At 37.8% G+C, this 19,907-nt stretch overlaps 1 protein-coding gene across 8 annotated transcripts in view; it reads left to right on the top strand.

Moving 5' to 3' along the window:
- Positions 1 to 19,907, top strand: part of LOC149465907 (sodium channel protein type 5 subunit alpha-like) — a 518,022-nt gene that overhangs the window by 237,842 nt on the left and 260,273 nt on the right. For all 8 annotated transcript variants that reach the window (XM_089673130.1, XM_089673129.1, XM_089673128.1 and 5 more), the window contains 5 exons: positions 4,140 to 4,203; positions 7,974 to 8,115; positions 8,756 to 8,953; positions 10,508 to 10,693; positions 12,890 to 13,273. In XM_089673130.1, the coding sequence (XP_089529256.1) occupies positions 4,140 to 4,203; positions 7,974 to 8,115; positions 8,756 to 8,953; positions 10,508 to 10,693; positions 12,890 to 13,273 (974 nt within the window). The remainder of the gene's footprint in view (positions 1 to 4,139; positions 4,204 to 7,973; positions 8,116 to 8,755; positions 8,954 to 10,507; positions 10,694 to 12,889; positions 13,274 to 19,907) is intronic.

Here is a 19,907-nt window from a genome sequence, read left to right as displayed (position 1 = left end):
GAGTTAGCAGTGGACAGTGCAGTCTTCAGCCATTCTGATAGCTTGGAGAAGGGAGGGTGAGGAGGTCAAAAGCGTGGGAGTGCCTTGCCATTCTTTACTACAGGACTGTGTTGTGTGTATTGACATACACAGTGTAGGGAGACACAACTCTAGTCTCTGCATGCAAAGGTGGCTCCATAGGATGCTGAAAGAGAAAGGAAGCGTCCTGAAACATGAAACCTGGAGCAGTGGTTATGGCTCCAGCTTACAACTGAACATAGGCAAGGATTAATACATAATAGAAGAAGAAACTGCATACTCAATAAGTGAATATATCATCTACTGAAAGTGATTCAAAACTGAGGGATTTCTTTTTGCAATGTCATTGTTGTTACTCTTGGGAAAATCTATAGAAATGTAATGAACATAAAATACTGACAGTGGTTTAATATCACTTTAAGCCATATTTTCATGCAGCAGCGATAGTACAACTAAAAATTACGTATGATGACCGTACCAATTTATTCAGTGGTTGAGGTCATGTATACAGTATGTGGTTATGTGCTGTGTGCTTTTAAAAAAATCATGCATTTAAGTACAATTGCATGATTTTTTCAAATCAATGGTACTGTATATCAAAATGCAAAACATTAAAAAATAAATATTTAAAATATAAGCATTTTTCAATGTAAATATTTAAACTAGGCTGTACTTTGCATGGCAAACTGAGCTAGGCTCCATTCACACTAGGGTTTTTCAAATTGGGGGTGGAATCGCCGCGATTCTGCCCATGATTTGAAAACACGCTGTAAAAGTGTGAAAACGTGCGATCACGCTTTCAGGTGCCATTCATTTCAATGGCACCTGAAAACGCAGGGCAAACACATGGCAAATGTGTCACGATTGCGCAAACAAAATGCGTGACGCACGACACCTAAAAGAGGTTCCGGTACCTTTTTTTGGGCTTCTCGTGATTTTGTTTGTGCGATTGTGGCGCATTTGCTGCGCGGAAAAATGTGCTGCAATCGTGGCAAAAACGCTCTGCTTTTTAAGGTTTTGAGTTTCAGTTTCATGAGCTTTTCTTCTTCATGCTGATCCCCGAAAATTCAGCAGTGAGGTCTCTCTTAAGAGGTCTTTATTTATCATGTTATGCTATTTTTTTCCTCCCTCAACCGAAGCAGCTTACTCCCTGCTTCTGTGTTTTTGCTGGGCATTCATTTACCAGTGACTTTGATTAGATATTTTTCCATTGTTTCATAAATTCTGACTCATTTGGAAACTGTATTTCTTCTTATGCTTTATGAACTTCAGTGAACATTTATTCTCTTGTCTCTTTGCACAAAAATAAACTTTTTTATTTTATAAAGCTTTCTTCCCCAAAATTTACCAAAATTTTTCCATGACATTCACTTTGCAACTTTTACATTTTTCTTGGCATATTTTTGTTTCTTATATTCTGAGAATGCATGCTTATTTCTATTGTTTATCGTATGTATTGATCATCTTGAACCAGTTAAAACACTGCTGCTCTTTACTTTGTGAAATCTTCCTAGCTAATGCATCTGCAATTGTCTGTACTTATAGCCTTTAAAAATATGCAAACCCTCACCTTGTAAAACAACCCATTCAGTTTAAAATAGAAATGAAAGGCAAAGCATTTATGTATACATATAAAAAACATTATAAAAGTGATCACATGCCCTCTGTTCTACATAAGGAGCTCAGGAAGGAGAAACAATAGTACATTGGTCTTCCCTGTGAATGGATGTGCTGGGGGGGGGGGGGAGACATGTCAGCACAAGCCTTATCATTGGATTAGCTCCCAGCACAGCCAGAACACTGACCAAGGTGTGCTCTCATGCTTAGTGTAGTCAGTTTTTAATAGGAAAGCAGAGGGGCTGGCAGGAACACCAGGGATTTCACACAAAGGAACCAACACAAAGAGAACAGGATACTTTTTCATACAACCACATATATGGAATATGAAATGTTGGGTTTACATATTCTGTAAGCTCAACTGTATATCATCATTTCATCATCATCACTTGGTCCATACACTATGATAACAAAGAAAACCATAATACCTCACAAAATATTTACTACTATAATAATTGTATTGGTTTTATTATTATAATTTTTATTATTCAGGATTTAAGTTGTATGGTAGGTGGGGGGCCTTCGCCACCTAAATAAATGGCACGATCCCCTAAACTATATAATGAAGGAGTAAAGCGTTACCACCATGTTATATAAGGGACCGTGGGGATTTTTTGTGTGCCAAAATACCACTCAAATACCATTCAAACTGAAAAGAACATTAATAAAAACACATTTTTATTTTCATATTAAAATATAAAGGTAGTAAAAGCTTTTGTCTTCAACTGTGGCTCCAACCTGAGAGTGTACAATAGAACAAACATAGGATAGAACAGATTGATGTGTTTCAACCAAAAAAGAGATTCTTCAGGATTGCTTGGTTATTCATTCATTGTGGCAGTACGGCAGCAAGATAGTTCCTGGGTCCGAATAAGTTAACGGTGTTACTGCCATTGTGCTACTTAATGAGCAGTTCTTTTCTTTCAGTGCTCAGAAGCTGCTCAGCTGTCGGTTTGTCACTTTTTGTTAGTTATTTTTACTATTTCATTAAAGGTGTGATTTTTAGCTGCAATTTCTGCCTCCTCCTGGTTTATGGTTCCTGACATGTATGGCATCTTTTCAATGTTGGATCAGATATGCATTTTCTATAGCAATGGCTTATTGGTCATCTCCTGCTGGCTGGTACTAATTCACAAGCCATTGGTGGTCTGTTTTGGGACTAGATCTCCATTTGGTTCATTCTACCTCTTTTCCATATTGTAGGGAATGCCTTATTCAGACCCAGGAACTATCTTACTACCATACTGACAAAATGAGTGAATAACCAAGTGGATCCTAGAGAAGCTCTTTTTTGGATGATCCATCTGTACTATCCTATGCTTGTTCTATTGTACACTCTTATGTTGGAACTGCAGTTCGTGACAAAAGCTTTTATTACCTTTATATTTGATTATGGAAATAAAAATGTGTATTTATTAAAGCTCTTTTCCATTTGAATGATATTTTGGCACACCAAAATTCCCAGGTTGCCACGGGCCATGGAAGTAACTCTTTACTTCTTCATTATTCAGGAGTTTTATTGTGCTAACAGTTTGTACAGTGTTTTACAAAGTAGACAGTACAGTTACAATACAGTTCAATGCTTGAGGATTAGAAGGGCACTGCCCCTGAAAATTTACAGACTAAAGGGGAAGGGAAAGTGATAGGGGAGGCAGGATAGCCTTTCTTAAAGTGATTACTAATAATTAATAGATGAATATTGCGATCTCAGTTTTGGAAATATTTATGGATGTGGTGTGACATCCATATTGGCTGGAAGGGTTAGCTGAGGAGTGAAGGGATTCGGGTATCATCCAGATAGAGATGGCATTGGGATTCACTGGAGTTTGTCAACTGATCCACAGAGAAAGTGTAGATAGAGAATAAAAGGGGTCTGAGGACAGAGGCTTGGGGGCCTCCTATGAAATGAGAAAGGGGAGAGGAGGAGATATAGCTGTAGGTGACAGTGAAGGTGCATAAGATAGATAGGAGTACCAGGAAAGGAAGGCCAAGAAAATGGAGTTTGTTTTATGAAGAGCAGGCGGTCAGCTGTATCAAAGACAGCAGAAAGACCTAATAGTATGAGTAGTGAGTAGTTACCATTGGGTTTAGCAGTTAGTAAGCTGTTAGTGAGTTTTAAAAGGGCAGTTTTTGTGGAGTTCTGTAGATGAAAACCGGACTGTAAGGGGTTGAGCAGGTTGGTATCCGTATAACCTGCATCAGACCCAATACCAGCAAATTTTTTTTATGAGGGTTTGGGGATGGAATTGCTTCAACATGTCTATAGAGTCCTCTCATGGTTTTATGAACTGCTGTTTGTATGATCCTTGATCTTCAATCTTTTCTGGTTTGACCCTAGTAGGAATCTAAGGAGGCATAGCAGGACATACAATTACTATTCAACTATTCAAACAGATGAATATATATATAGAGAATATACTATAACTATATTTATATTTACTATTAAGCAGATTAGTATGCTGTTTTACAAGTGAAATAAACCTCCTTCTCTTTTCAATTTTAAGGAAATATCTTCAGAAGCAATGGATCAAAAGATGCTTTACTTTGTGGAAACAACAGTGATGCGGGGTAAATTTTTCAAGTTTTAGAAATAAGTTGTTTTTATGCAGTGTGATCAATACACATAACAGTTTGTTACACTGCCAAATTACAAAGCATTTTGTGAGCAAAGAGATTTTTGAGTTATCATTATGAGCTTAGTAGATTTCACTCAAGTTATCCTTCTCATTATAACAAAGCAGTATTGACAAATCAATGGAACAATATACGAAATCATCATTCTGAAGTATGTTTAATGCATTATACACAACCTGCTTCCATCAACTCAGTATTTTGTGCTGAAGGCTTTACCCTTTGTCCCTGCACAGTCCCATGGGAGCTTTTGTGGGTTACTTTGGTTGATTATGAGGTATGAGTTTTGGCAGAGGATTGCCATACAGGTGCCAGATTATAAATCTAATGTCTTGTTCATTTAATGAAGCAGAATTAAAAGTTGAAGCAACAGTCCTTCCAGTCCACTACTAGCCTTCGGATTTTCTACTTATCCCAAAAGACCCTTAACATGGTAACCATGTAGGACAAGTAGTAATTACCAGATGAGGGCTTTCCTTGTCAACTAGACAAATAAAGACTGGCCCAGATCCCCTGCAGTCAGGTTTGCAACACGCTGATATGTTGGCCATTTTACTTTGTAAAAGGTATGAACAGCTCCATATGTTTGCATAAAATAAATAAGTATATTACTTTCATATAAAACGAGATTCATTGCCACTAAATTACCTATACAAGCTTACAAGAAGATGAAATTTGTAAGCTTGCAGAAGGGAACAACCAACCACCCTCCACCAGACACAACCCATTTGATTATTAGCTTGAGGTGAAAATTTATCCCAGAAATCTTCAATGAACTTTAAACAGCCATATAACACATATTTTGATAAATGGAAAACACTATATTTGCTTTCTTTGTACTCTTCAGTTATGCATCATCAGAAACTGATGGCTATTGCCAGCAATACAATGCAGCCCATGTTGTAGCTTAACCCTCCTCACGCTATTTACATCTTTGACAGCATCAGGAAAAATGTAGGGTACAACAATGGCGCATCATTTCTGTCCTTGTGATTGCTAGGCATCCTGGAGGTGTTCATTTGGTGCACAGCACAGACATTGCTGATGGTGCCATAGAGAGGATATCTTGCCATGATGTTTCAAACACTAAAGCTGGGTACACTTGGGTCGAAACGGTCATTTCAGCCCATGTGTACAGCTGTCTGTTCTGGTGCGTAGGGAAATGCACCCTCATCCGGTCAGAATCAGCTGTCTGTTGAACGGGCATACTGGAAAACCAGCATCAACCAGCAACTGATCAGCCCTGGCAGCCAACGGCTGCCAGAGCTGATCAGTGTGTTCTGGCAGGGGGTAGTCCCTTTGTTAGAACACTAACGCACAGTGGGGGAGCTCACCATACTAACATTGCTTTTTTCGTTCAACTTGCTGGATTGAATAAAAAAAAAAACTTATAGGGTGTACCCAGCTTTAGTGTTGCCTGACCACCTTCTTTCTGAGGTCTTTTGATCTGGTGAGTGCACATTGTTCACAGGGTTAGAACACTAAGGCACAGTGGGGGAGCTCACCGTACTAACATTGCTTTTTTTGTTCAACTTGCTGGATTGAATAAAAAAAAACTTATAGGGTGTACCCAGCTTTAGTGTTGCCTGACCACCTTCTTTCTGAGGTCTTTTGATCTGGTGAGTGCACGTTGTTCCCAGGGGGTGGAGAAGCACAGCTTTCACCAACACATTCAGTTTTGACTGGAGCACCTTCACATTAGTATGTCGTTGTACTAAAATTTGTATCTTCTTTGAAAGTTTGAAACTATTTCAAAGGCTTTTGTTTTTCACTGTTTCTATATGAAAACTCAGTTGTAATTTAATTTTGCGATTGGTAATTATACATTCTGTACTCAATATTCTTAGCATTTGTCCTAATGCAATAGTCCATACTTTATTTTGTTTGGTGATACACACATTTTTGTATACATATTTCAGACAACTTTTTCACTGTTTTGGAACAAGTGGTGTTCAATGTAGTTCTTTAGTTTCTTTATGTAGATAGCATGAGGTGGACTGAGCGACACATTACATGGTGGCACTGGTATTAGCTGGCAGTATACAATGATGATTGCTGGGCAAATAGAGTGCAGACGGAAGTCAAATATGGTGTTATGCATTTATCAAGATACATGTTATTTATATGTTATTTGGCTGTTCAGTGAAGATTTTCAAGGTGAACTTGATTTTCAAGGTGACCACCTATCAGCGTGTTGATGCTGTACAGTACATACAGTATGCATGTATTGCATTACAAAATCATATACGTATTTCCCAGCATTTTAAAACAGTTGTTGGGCTGACTAGTAAGGCAGTTTAGCTATGTTAGTTACAAAACTATCTGTAAGGGAGTGTGGATATCTACATACCCATAAATAAAATAATGTTTAACAAATTGTTTATTTATTTATTACAGATATTTATATAGCGCCGATTCATTCACATCAAATTAGGTTATAAATAACCTTTATATCAAATGTAAAATTCAAGGTAGTATGAATTAAAAAAAATACTTTCTATGTTCAAATAACAGGTTTGGATTGTTAAGGTGACCATTGTTTCAAATCAGTAACATATTTAGGCACAAACTCCAAATTTTGGTATCAATGAAACAGGAAGGATGACAACTGCAGGCAAACACCAAGGTGACCTATGCAAAACTGTTTTTGAAAGGAGAACGTCCATGCAAGAAAATGGAAAAATCTATTGTAGAATTGCAAGGGACACAGTGGTTGCAGCTGCTTTTCCTCTTGAAACTGGGGGACTATGTGGAATATTTTTGAAAACCACTGGCCACTTACACCACAGTCCCTATCTGAAACTTCCCAGTGGTCAACATTGCATTGTGATGACATTATCTTGCTATTATTGAAATAACACCAATGCTCTACCTAAAGAAGCTGGATTGTGTTTCCACAAAAATTTAACTCAGAAATTACTTGCGTTGTGCTACTTTGCACATATTCTACTATAGTTATGTTTCTTTCTTTTATTTTCTATCCATTATTCTCTTTCAATTGTGCCCTCTATGTAGTGCCTGAACCTTGATGGACCTTGATAAATCACTGCTGGCTTGACTGATTTTGTCTCTATTTTAAGCTAAATCTAACAAGTTTGAAGAGGTAAACCACTGGGAGCCATAAATAAATACCTAGTTTTAAATATAGTGCAAAGTGCCTACTTTGCTACATGCATATAATAAATGTCTTTAAAGCTGCAATCAAGACAGAGCCAAACTTTTAAATACATTTGGCCTTTATAAAATACTTGATAACACTGCAGGTTGGTCAGGTGAAATGATTTCCTTAATGACACATTGCAGAACACACTCACATTCTGAGGCCTTTCTTTTTAGCCACAGCTTTTTTTCTAAAATGTATCTAGGTTACAATGTATAATATATGTTTTCAGTGGAAATAGCGAAAATAATTCAGAATATGGTGTTCATTTGTTTATTTGTTCAATTTCTAGGCTGACATTCTATAGGGGTAGCAGGGGAAATAGTCTAAGCAGCTTTCCCCAACATACCCAAACTTTCCTTTGCCTTCTTCATCCCAATCTGCAGGATTCTAGGGAGGTCCAGTTGTAACTGAAAGATATAGTCCTGGCAATATGTTTTGGGTTGGCCACAATATCTCCTGCTACTGCATTTAGAACTAAGAAAGTTGTAAAGTTCTACATATTGAAAAGGTCTTTGATTTGCTTTGCCCTCTTTTCTTCCAACAGGAAATGTCCGGAAGGTTTTGTATGCCTGAAAGTTGGTAGAAATCCCAATTATGGCTACACTAGTTTTGACACTTTTGGATGGGCTTTCCTTTCTCTGTTCCGACTTATGACACAAGACTATTGGGAGAACTTATACCAACTGGTATGTTTTAATCTCTTGCCTGTTATAAAGATTGGTGACATATGACCCAAGAATGCCCAGACCCTACCTGACAGCTCAGGGCTGAATGGGGTCATTTAAGTCTAGAGCCCCAGAAGGTGATTACATGTACTTCCAAAGTCTGAAGAGCTTATCATTGTACATAGACATTTATCAACTTGTTGAGAAATCATCTTGCAATCTTTGAAAAAGCAGAGTTGGACACTGCCACCATGCCACTGCTCACATCTCAAAGAGGGAGGGAAGGTGTTAATTTTCCAATACTGCTTAAGTCCATTGCAAGAGATATGATGTGGCTAATAATGCTACAAATGTTAGACAGATTCTTCCCCATCATTCATTTTTGCAAAGACATCTGACAGTCTATGGCTACTATAAATTCTTTATCCTTCTATTAACCAAAGAGCATTACGTGCATATGAACTTAAGAGGTTTTATTTAATATTTCTGAATATTACGCATGGGACAAACCACCAGACAGTTAAAAAAATTACACACAGATGTAAACCCTTCACTAACATAAAAACACTTGATTTAACATCAGTAATATTAAAAAGAAAAGCATATTAAAAACTTTAACAGTGGTGGTAACATTTTGTTAATTGGTATTCTATCATTTCAGACTCTTCGAGCTGCAGGGAAGACATACATGATATTTTTTGTGTTTGTCATCTTTTTGGGTTCTTTTTACCTTGTTAACTTAATCCTTGCTGTGGTTGCCATGGCTTATGAAGAGCAGAACCAAGCCAGCATCGCTGAGGCTGAAGCAAAAGAGAAGGAGTTCCAGCAAGCCATGGAGCAACTGAAGAAGGAGCAAGAGGTTAATATGTAAAGTCAATATACATTATACCCAAGTTAACTTCCAGTTTAAGTCAGCTAAATACATTCCAGATGTATCAAAACAAAAAGTGTGAAAAGTCTTACAGGTTGTATTCTCTAGTCAGCAGGGGGTGCGTAGAACCTCTGCACAGTGACCACTAACTGACTTACACACAAAAAATAAGGGTCCTTCTTTACAGCTTGTTGACTGGAGAGAGGATGTTTCATGTGTGCTGAATTGTGGTACTCTGTGTCAGAACAAATGCTGCATGTCTGTTTTTTGATCTATGCTTGTGCTTTGGCAGCCCATTCAAAATAAATGGGCTGCTTTAAAGCAGTGCACATTAGCATATGACACAACACGCATGCCTTAATGCGCTGAAGTGAAAAAGTATGTTTCGGACCTAGAAACTTGCCTTTTGTTTTGATGCACTTAAAATGTATTTTGCTGATTTCAACAGAAAATTCAGTTAACATTTTAAAGGATGTCATATGGGTTATTTATATTTCACTTTTAAAGAAACAAGAGAGTATCCTAGAAGAATTGCATAGTTAACATTTATTAACCCTGAGGCTACTCCACCCTCTCACTCCTCTTGCTACTAGTCAAGTGAGCCCTCTCTAAAGCCCAGTACACACAATGAGAATATTGGACAAGTGATCGTCTTTAATTTTTTTTTTTTTTGCATGGTAGTCCCATATCGAAAGTGAAGAGGTTACTAAAGTTTCGAAAATTCTTGTATAACAGAAAGAAAATTCGGAAGTGATGTAATGTATTTGTATTGTATTTTCGGGTGAAAACTGTACTGCTTATATGAAAATTGTATGATCTGCTATTGTACGAGAAACATTTTCGTGCATGTCCCTACAAATAATTTTGGATGAAAGCTGTGTACTAACGATCATTGTATTTATTGTATGATTTTCTGATCATGTGTACTAGGCTTAAGAATGGCTGCTTAAAGCGGAATTAAGGCCACTGATTTACCTGTTTTCTGAAACAGATGCATTCAAGGCATACCTCTAATGATTGCCATAGTTGCCAGTGTGCTTATGTCTTCTCTCAACCAAATTTTCTATCCCAATCCAAGTTGCTGGATGTGGTCCCTGGATGCAAACTCTGTATCAAGGGGCACATATCTGTCCCTAACTGCAGGTAATCACTTTGTACAAGCTTTTTGTTCACAGTTTTAAGCCAGCCATAGAGGGCATGTATGGGCAAGCTGAATGTACCCATGTTGATCGATCAATCGACTTGGGTACAACCAGCCTGTCCAATTTTACATCCAGTAATTGCTAGCAGCTATTATAACAGCTACCAGTAATCACTGTGTTCTCCTGGTGGGGACAGCTCCGCCTCTCCCACCACTGGAAGAATACAATGGGTCCACTTGAGGGAATCAAGTGATTTTCTTTCCTGCAACCTGTGGTACAGAAACACACTGATCTGGGTGTTGTACGGCCCTAATCAGCTGAGTGAATGAATTAGTAGTATTTGTAGTTTCTGTTAGTACTGAGCAAACAATAGACTTTGTCTGTGTTTTTTGTTGGGCAGGCACTTGCAAGCAAAGGACCTGATGCTGGGTCTCACAGCTCCTGTGAAATGTCACCATTCAGTTCCAAAAGTGCCAAAGAAAGGAGAAATCGAAGGAGGAAAAAAAAATCCTCAGAAATTGATGAGTATAATGATGATGCAAGAACTCATAGAGGAGAGTCTGATGAGGAGAGCATGCGGAAAATGGTAATTTCAAACTGTGAATTACATATCAGTCTAATTTAGTAAACTGTGTACATATGAAGTAATGCTAACCATATGCTGGATAGTTTTCTGTTATAAGAACATCTTACTGATGAAAGATGTTTTCACCTGTCTGATACATGTATATGAATATTATTTATCCCATGACAGTTCAGCACTGGTTTTTTGCATGTCACTCCCTAGTGATGTGCAAGCTTCTGCTAAACTTCATTAGCCATCAGTACTGCTGGCATATTGATTGCAGTGCACTGGCAGTCACACAATCTGTGGGAGGAAATGAGCACGGCTTGAAGTTGACTAGTAGAGCAGAGGTGGGCTAATAGCTGGGATAATGCTATTAGCCTGCCCGTGTCCTCACACACAGTTGTAGACCATGTTGCTACTTCAGTAGCACAGGGTGACAATGCTGTGATTTCACTGTGGAGTGAACAGTGTTGTCACGGTTAATAAGTAATAGTTCAACTAATCTACTGCCAAAATAAAAATGCATTTAAACTATTTTACAAGGGGTACTTTCAAAAAGAAAATATGCTGTATTCTGCACTTGCTGCATTTGTTGACCTCTTTCCAATAATGCTAGCTGCCTGACTATTCTGCTGATCTATTGGTTTTAGTATTTTCTCTGAGCTGGAACAGCCATGCGGGTAAGGAACATCTGAGGTATACTCAGCCTGGCATGTTCAGGCTCACCATCAGCACCAATTCAATATAAAACTATACTATACACTATTACTACTTTGAGTTATCCACATCAATATACAAATGCATTCCTTTACCATATGTTTTACCATATGTTTATGCAGTCCAAGTCCAAGGATATATTTTATCCTTAAGTCCAAAAAATATTTTTGATGTATTGCCATGCCCACGCCATAGCCATCCTTGCTTTCAGTCTGTCCAGCATGATTAGCCCTACCAGGAGTTTCAGCTTTTGATGACCTAAAACTACTAAGCATCACTTGAGCATGCAAGCCACCCCACATGGCAAAATGATTTGCCTTTGACAAGGTGCTAATTCATGTGAATGTAGACACTAGTATATTATGTAAACACATTCACTTGAACGTATCCAGGAAAACATGCTCTTAAGATTTAAAATGTAAATAAAAAAAAAAATACTAAACCTGCAGTTAACACTCGCAATGTCAGAAATTGATAATAAGGTATAAAATCCTTTAAAATCCATAAATCACTCATCTCTAAAAATTAATATAACCCACATGCACCTGTTCACGTTCCCTGGGAAGGAAGTACCCCTTGGGCTAGTCTATCAAGTAAAGCAAATGTCATTTCTTTCGCCACCTATTTGTTACAGCTAATTTAGATCAGACTAAAAAGAACTTTCCCACTTCTTAACAGCTGTCAAGTCACTTTGAGGCTGGATATTGCTTGAAAAAGCAAGCAGCTGCACTAAAAAAAAACATATCGCTCCTGAATGTACCTGGAGTGATTTAGGGTTTTTTCTTACATAAACTTTATTAGAGTTGAGTGTTTTTACTTATTAGTCTTTTTACTGGTTGTTTATATTTGTGCTATAAAACTGCTATTCTAATTTCAAATCAAGTGGCTTAAAGGGACTGTATAGTTGTTCAGTAGATATTTTGATTCTTTATTTATTATAAGGAAAAAAAGAAGCAAAAAACATTGACTTATTTCTGATCAGACAGATTATTAAAGGTTTTAATCAGACAAAAGGAAGCCACAAAACTATCTTTTTCTTGTGGGTTATCCAATTGGCTAACCCATACTACGTTTTAATTAAATGTCATTTTTTTTCAAACACAGGGGTTTAATATATATATATATATATATATATATATATATATATATATATTTATTTATATATATATATATATATATATATATATATTTTTTTTTTTTTTTTTTTAAAGAAATCTAAACTAAAAATCCCCTAATTTTCACTATTTTTTGTTTTAGCTTACATTACAACAAAATTCAGATAAAACTACTGATACATAATCATATAAGAAATTGAAATAATAAAAACCTGTTGTCATAACAAATAGTAGTATATAAGCAAATCTATTGAATTTGTTTTTATTTTGAGGGTAAACATTTGTTTATTTACTGTCAAGTACAGGTTCTTGGCTTTCCGCTCCATATAAATTCAATTGCACTAATACAATTGTGTGATTTTTATTTTTAATGTTTTTGTAGTCTCTTCTTGGGATTGGTTTTGGGCCCAGTTCAGCTAAACGGAAAATAAGCCAAGGGAGCATATTCAACTTTCATATCCGTGGGAGAGACCTTTGTTCAGAGACAGAGTTTGCTGATGATGAAGTGAGCAATGCCAGTGAGGGTCATAGAGGGTCTCTTCTGGTTCCACGTGCTGGAAGACGCCACAGCATCCAAAGTCAAACAAGTGCTCATTCACATCCAAACACTCCAGGCTTCACACAGAATGGCAAACGGAACAGTTCAGTGGATTGTAATGGAGTTGTGTCTTTGGTTGGAGGAGCTGGCTCTTTCTCAAACCCAACCTCTCCGGGAGGATTACTATTGCCTTCTGTAATTGTGGAGAAGTCTGGAACTGAAGAAAACGTAAGTTGGAAACGCTTGTCATTGATTCTGTATAACTGTATACCATAGCTGTATAGTTTGTAGGTGAAGTATACAAACTATAGGTTAGAATCATTGGGCAGTTGCTTTTTGTAAACTGTCAGTGGAAGATGACTTTTTGTCTGTGAAGTTTGTAGCACCATGTAGGGGGTTTGTGGGGGAAAGCAGTACATATACATTAGTTTATGGAGACATGAAGCAGAGAACAGAAGCAAAATAGACAGCAATGTTTGTAGGTACAACATTATTGCACGGATGTCCTACAGAAAAACTGTCATGGAAAGAGGGCGTGGTAAAATGCGGAGCAAAATTTATGAGCTGCAAAAGGAGATCATTTTTCATTTTGATGTTCACAGACCCTCTGCGGTTACTCTGCATGTACAGTTTTACAGCAAGTAAATATGAAAATATTTTGTTTATTCTGTGCACCTATGTATCTCCTTTTTATCAGTTATGATGGACAGTTTCAGAGGAGTTAGTGATTTTCTAACCTCCAGCTGATGGCTCTTCTTGGCCCCTTCCTATGTTATTACTGGTCTGTCCTTGTTGGCTTCTCTCTCTTAAATCTATTAATATACTGCAGCTCAGATAACTTTACGCGACTCCAGAGTAGTTTGATTCTCTTCTGAGAAAATCTCTGGTGATTGCCTGTTACACCTACTGTGAATGTGTTCTTCTTTTTCACAAACCTGTCTTCACGTTTGTCCTCCAAACAACACAGCTGTAATCTGCTAATAAAGCTGCATTGTGGAAGTGTAAGAAATGAGGTTACGCAGGTGGATCCTGGAAATTTGAAGAGTGGAATATTGTTCTAGTCAGCAGAAGACAAGTAGAAACAATGGCCCAATAGAAATTAAAGACACTATCTGGGAAATATTTTTAAAAAGATTGTTATTTTAAATAGGCTCCAAATGATGGTAGGCAAGGGGTTGGGCTGTCTGAGGACAAAGCATTGCTAGGTTCTTGAAAATTTACCTTTTCTAGATGAGGGAGAAGAATCTCTGTTTTCAACTTTGCAACCAGGACCATATTTTTGGAAGCTAGCTTTTCTGTCATTTCTTGCCCCCACCCTCATCTAAAAATAAAATTACATTACTGCAAAGCATTGTCATACTGGTACAGACAAGCTAGTGACAGCAAAAGGCTTTTTAGTCGTTATGGGTCAAAATTGATTCTTCCAATGAGTGCATTTAAAAAAGTATAGGAGTAAACTTATTCCCATAGCATCAATATTCCCACAGCAGAAATATTTTGCTATCATAAACGAGTAAAATGTTCTAGATAAGCAAACTGTATCAGGAGGACCCATCTTTGGGGTCTTTACTGAGCACCTTGCTTCTAACCCATTAAACCTGGGTAATCTATAATTATTCTGTTCAACTCCACCAGAATATATTTTCCAACACAAATCAGTACACAAACAGCATTGTTTAGCATTTATCATGCAATAATGTACAACCAGGACTTTTCATATGTGGCAAAGAAATCATGTGCAGTTTTAGGAAAAAATAGTTTCCCCCCCTTTTCTCTTCTGCATCTATGTCATATGTTGGATGTTCTCCTCATTCCTTCTAGAAACCTTCATCATGTGTTAGATCTCATAATTTTTATGCCAAGCCTCTCTAACTTGACAGGTGTTCTTTGGAATCCTCCTCCTAACCCCTGTAGCTTGTCAGATGTTCTCTTCGTTCTTTCACCAGACTTCTGTAACTTGCCTGATCTCCTCCCAATTGCTCCTCCTAACTTCTGATACTTGGCAAGTTTTCAAACCTGTCACTTGTCAGATCATTGTACGCCATAAATAGTTAACTCTACATGTAAGGATAACTTTGCCTCTGAATGACTTCTGCTGTGGTTTAAGACATTGACAGTAACATAAAGAACTAGCTTTACCAAAAAATAGTTTCATGCAGCACGTTGAATTAAATGACACACTGATGCTGCTATTGGCAAGTAAAAGACTTATATTTATCTGACTGAGTAATACAGATGCAATCCCAAAGCTACACAATAAATATTGTTTTCGAAAATCACAACGAAGATCAATTTTAGGTGCTTTGTCAAAAAAAAAAATCGATTCTTTTTCAATGAACACACCACAATAGAATTACAAAGCATAACAGCACAATCAGACATGGAAAATATATTAGGGAAAGTATTTATTCCCTATGGAATTGCATGGATAATTTTCCAAAGTGGGAGTAATATCTACAATAGTTTGTAATATATATAGGATAACCTCCATCTAGTTTTCAGACAATTGTACTTACATAATAGCAGTGAAAATAGCAGTGGTGATACACAAAGGGGATGATTTACTAAACCTGGAGAGTGCAAAATCTGGTATAGTTCTCATAGAAACAAGTCAGCTTCTTATGCAGGCCATAGATGGGGAGAAAAAACGGCAGATTTTTCTTTTAAAAAACGAAAATTCGGTCGTTCAAGCGGCCGACGTTACCATCAATGGTAAAAAAAAAATCGGCCGATTTTCATCCCTTCTACAGCTGGCAAAAAGTGTCCCTGCAGAGAGCTCCGCTATTTCTGACAGTTCTCTGACAGTTCCTTCACATTTACAGCGGTTGAAACATTGTATCTATTTGTTTCCATTTAGGATACAGATGTTTTTATTCGGAAACAAATAGATACAATGTTTCAACCGCTGTAAATGTCAAAGAACTGTCAGAGAACTGTCAGAAATAGCGGAGCTCTCTGCAGAGATACTTTTTGCTGGACTGGAATTCTTCTTATTTTCATCCTACTTCTTCTTCTTCTTCTTCTTCTTCATCATCCTCATCCTCTTCTTCTTCTTCATCCTCATCCTCTTCTTCTTCATCATCCTCATCCTCTTCTTCCTCTTCTTCTTCTTCATCCTCTTCTTCATCCTCATCCTCTTCTTCTTCTTCCTCATCCTCTTCTTCTTCTTCATCCTCATCCTCTTCTTCTTCTTCATCCTCATCCTCTTCTTCTTCTTCTTCTTCATCCTCATCCTCTTCTTCTTCTTCATCCTCATCCTCTTCTTCTTCTTCATCCTCATCCTCTTCTTCCTCTTCTTCTTCTTCATCCTCTTCTTCATCCTCATCCTCTTCTTCTTCTTCTTCCTCATCCTCTTCTTCTTCCTCATCCTCATCCTCTTCTTCTTCTTCTTCTTCTTCTTCATCATCCTCATCTTTTTCTTCTTCTTCATCCGCATCCTCTTCTTCTTCTTCTTCTTCATCCTCATCCTCTTCTTCTTCTTCATCATCCCCATCCTCTTCTTCTTCATCATCATCATCCTCATCCTCTTCTTCTTCTTCTTCTTCATCAGCATCATCCTCATCCTCTTCTTCTTCATCCTCTTCTTCTGCTTCTTCATCCTCATCCTCTTCTTCTTCATCCTCTTCTTCTTCCTCTTCTTCTTCTTCATCCTCTTCTTCATCCTCTTCCTCTTCTTCTTTTTCTTCTTTTTGTCTTCCTCTTGCAGGTCACTGCTCATGCGCAGATTTTTCATCGGTAAAAAATCGGCCGATTTGCCCACTAATTGCCGCGAAAATCGGCCGATCGGCAAAATCGGTCGATTTTTTTCCAACTTTACCGAAAAAAAAAACCGGCCAAAATACCGAAAAACGGCCGACCAAATCGCCCACTAACGATCCGAAAATCGGCCGATTTTATTTTCGGCCGAAAAATCGGCCGATTTTCGACCCATCTATGGCCTGCATTACTTCAGCTTGCTTAATTAACCAATTCAATACCGGCAATTTTACACCTTCCTGCCCAGGCCATTTTTCAGGTTTCAGCACTCTCACACTTTGAACGACAATTGCGCGGTCATACAACATTGTACCCAAACTAAAATGTTATCATTTTCTTCACACAACTAGAGCTTTCTTTTGGTGGTATTTAATCATCGCTGGGGTTTTTATTTTTTGCTAAATTAACAAAAAAATACTGAAAAGTTTGAAAAAAACCCACGTTTTTCTATGCTTCTGTTATAAAAGTTTGCAAATAAATAATTGTTCTTCATAAATTTAGGCCGAGATGTATTCTGCTACATGTCTTTGGTGAAAATAACCCAAATTAGGATGAATTTTTTAGTTTGTAGGAAAGTTATAGAGTTCACAAACTATGGTATAGATCTGAATATTGATCAATCCTGAAGTACTGACAGCCAATCCAATTTCTTGAGGTCCAAGAATATCAGAATAGTACAGATATCCCCCAAATGACCCCTTTTTGCAAAGTAGACAGTCCGACGTACTTCATAAGAGGCCTGGCGAGTTTTTTGAAGTTGTATTTTTTTTTGTCAGAATTTTTTGGAAAATGAAAAAATAAAAAAAATGATTTTCACTATTTTATTTTTACATACTCTCACCAGTGCAGTACAGCATCATCATATAACTGGCATGGCGGTGATCAGGGACACTGACTGGTGACAGTGTGAAAAAAAAAAAAAAATTTTTTTATTTATTTTAAATTTTTTATTACATTTTTTTTTTTTTAAAGATTTTTTTTCATACTTCACTATGTCCAAAGTAGTACAATGTTACCATAGCAACATTGTACTACTTTGGGGAAGTGATCAGTATTTTTTTTTTTTTCACAATTTGCTTATAGCAAAGAATTACTTTGCTATAAGCAAGCAAGACATCAATTCATTCAGGGTTTTTTTTTTTTTTTTGTACTTAGCTGTGATTTGGCCACAGCTAATCACATGACATGTGCATGTGATTAGCTGTGACCATTCACAGCTAGACACTAGTATACAATGGATGGCATGAATGAAGCCATCCATTGTATACAACTGTCATGTGACCTGCTGTGATTGGTCACAGCAGGTCACATGGTACCGGCAATGGGGGACGGTACTCAGATCTGTCATCGGCCGTGTCCGAGGTACACGGCCGGTGACAGATTGCGCCGCTGCGCGGCTCTGCAAGCGCGGCTCTGCAAGCGCGGCTCTGCAAGCGCGGCTCTGCAAGCGCACGAACTGCGCATGTGCGGGAGGACGCCATATTGCGGCCTCCCAGAAAGCTAGTACATTTTTCAGGACGCCATACGGCTATTGGCCGGGCGTCAAATGGTTAAGCATTGACAAAAAACCCAAAAAACTGGAAACTGATTGGTTTCTATGCAGAGCTGCACCAGATTTTTCACTCTCCGGCTTAGGTAAATCAACCCCAAAGTCGAGTAGCCCATAATATCCAATTGAATTTAGGATACTGTAGTCAAAGAAAATATGACATGAAGAATAAAATGCTGCAATGTAAAGTACAGGCTCTCAGAGGCACACCGACATCAGTCTCTCGGGAGCTCCCGTCACAGATGAATTCCAGGTTATTTTGACAAACAAGATTGGGTAATTCCTGAAAGCTAGCGCTCCCCTTTCTGTTTTCTGCATGTTCCTATTTGCCAGTGAGGCTGCCCATTATAGTGATGGGCCAGTAGGAATTTGTGTGCTTGTGTATGTACAAATGCTTCTCTCCTGAATGAAGAAGAATTGTGTTCAGGAGAGGAATGTTCTTGCGGACAAATGCCAAACGTGGCAAAAATGCATGTAAACGGGGCTAAACGTGTATTAATGCTAGGCACCTTCAGCACGTGGGTGTTTTTCATTTCAGTGGCCAAAATACATTATTATTCTGGCCAATTAAATGAAAAAATGCCTAAGCTCTTGATGCGAGTAAACACAGAACACGCATTTACCAGCGTTGAGTGGTTTTTATGGGGTCCAAGAGTGCCCCCTTCATCAGGGCTTGATTGACAACAGTGTGAAAAGACTAGAAGTGAACAGAACTGGTAATGGTATTTTTTACAGCGTGATTGCAAGCACAGGCCTAGTCAATAGTTGTTTTGGCAACAACATGCAATAAAATACAGGGTGACCCTAAAGTCTGGACACATGAAATATCACTAACTATATGTTTTTTTTCTCAATGTGTCCAGACTTTAGGGACACCCTGTACAACTGCCTGTACACAATCCCCTGTAGATCATACATTGAGCTGCGCATGCACAGCTCAGTTTACCTCCCGGCACACTGCCTGTGCACCAGGGAAGACTACCCTCAGGCTCATGTGCGGGAGTGATGTCATCTCACACTGGCACCCAGGAGAAGATACTTTAACTCACCAAATATACTGTATTTGAACAGGCCGTAGTAAAAGATTAGTGTATTTCCAATTTTCTTTTAGGTAAACTATGACATAATTAAACAAAATATTATATATAGTCAATCTATCAGTTCTCAGTGCAGCAGATCACTTTCCAATTGCACAGTTTATAAAAACTGCACATAGTAAAGTTGCTTATTTCTGACATATTTTGTTTACACCTGAATAATTATTTTCTGAAAAATCTATTCAACTTACGAAACCACTGGTTCTAAAATATTATAATGAGCCTCAAATAGTGTATTTTGCATTCATGCAAAAGTCCAAATTTTAAACACATTATCTACTTTATAGAAGACAGAATGTGCTCCTGGCATTTAATGAATACTCTATAGTGTGTGTGGTAGCAAAACAATCTATTTATTCTGGATTGTAAAATTAACATGAACAAAATGGCTGCCAAAGAAGATTGAGACTGCAGTTCCTGTGGCAAGAGGTCATTCTGGCATCTGTCAGAGTTGCCTATT

Source organism: Staurois parvus, unplaced genomic scaffold (genome assembly GCF_062004578.1).
Source record: "Staurois parvus isolate SC_StPar_1 unplaced genomic scaffold, SC_StPar_1.0 ptg000136l, whole genome shotgun sequence".
Lineage (NCBI taxonomy): Eukaryota > Metazoa > Chordata > Amphibia > Anura > Ranidae > Staurois > Staurois parvus.
This window is presented reverse-complemented; position numbering and strand designations above follow the sequence as displayed.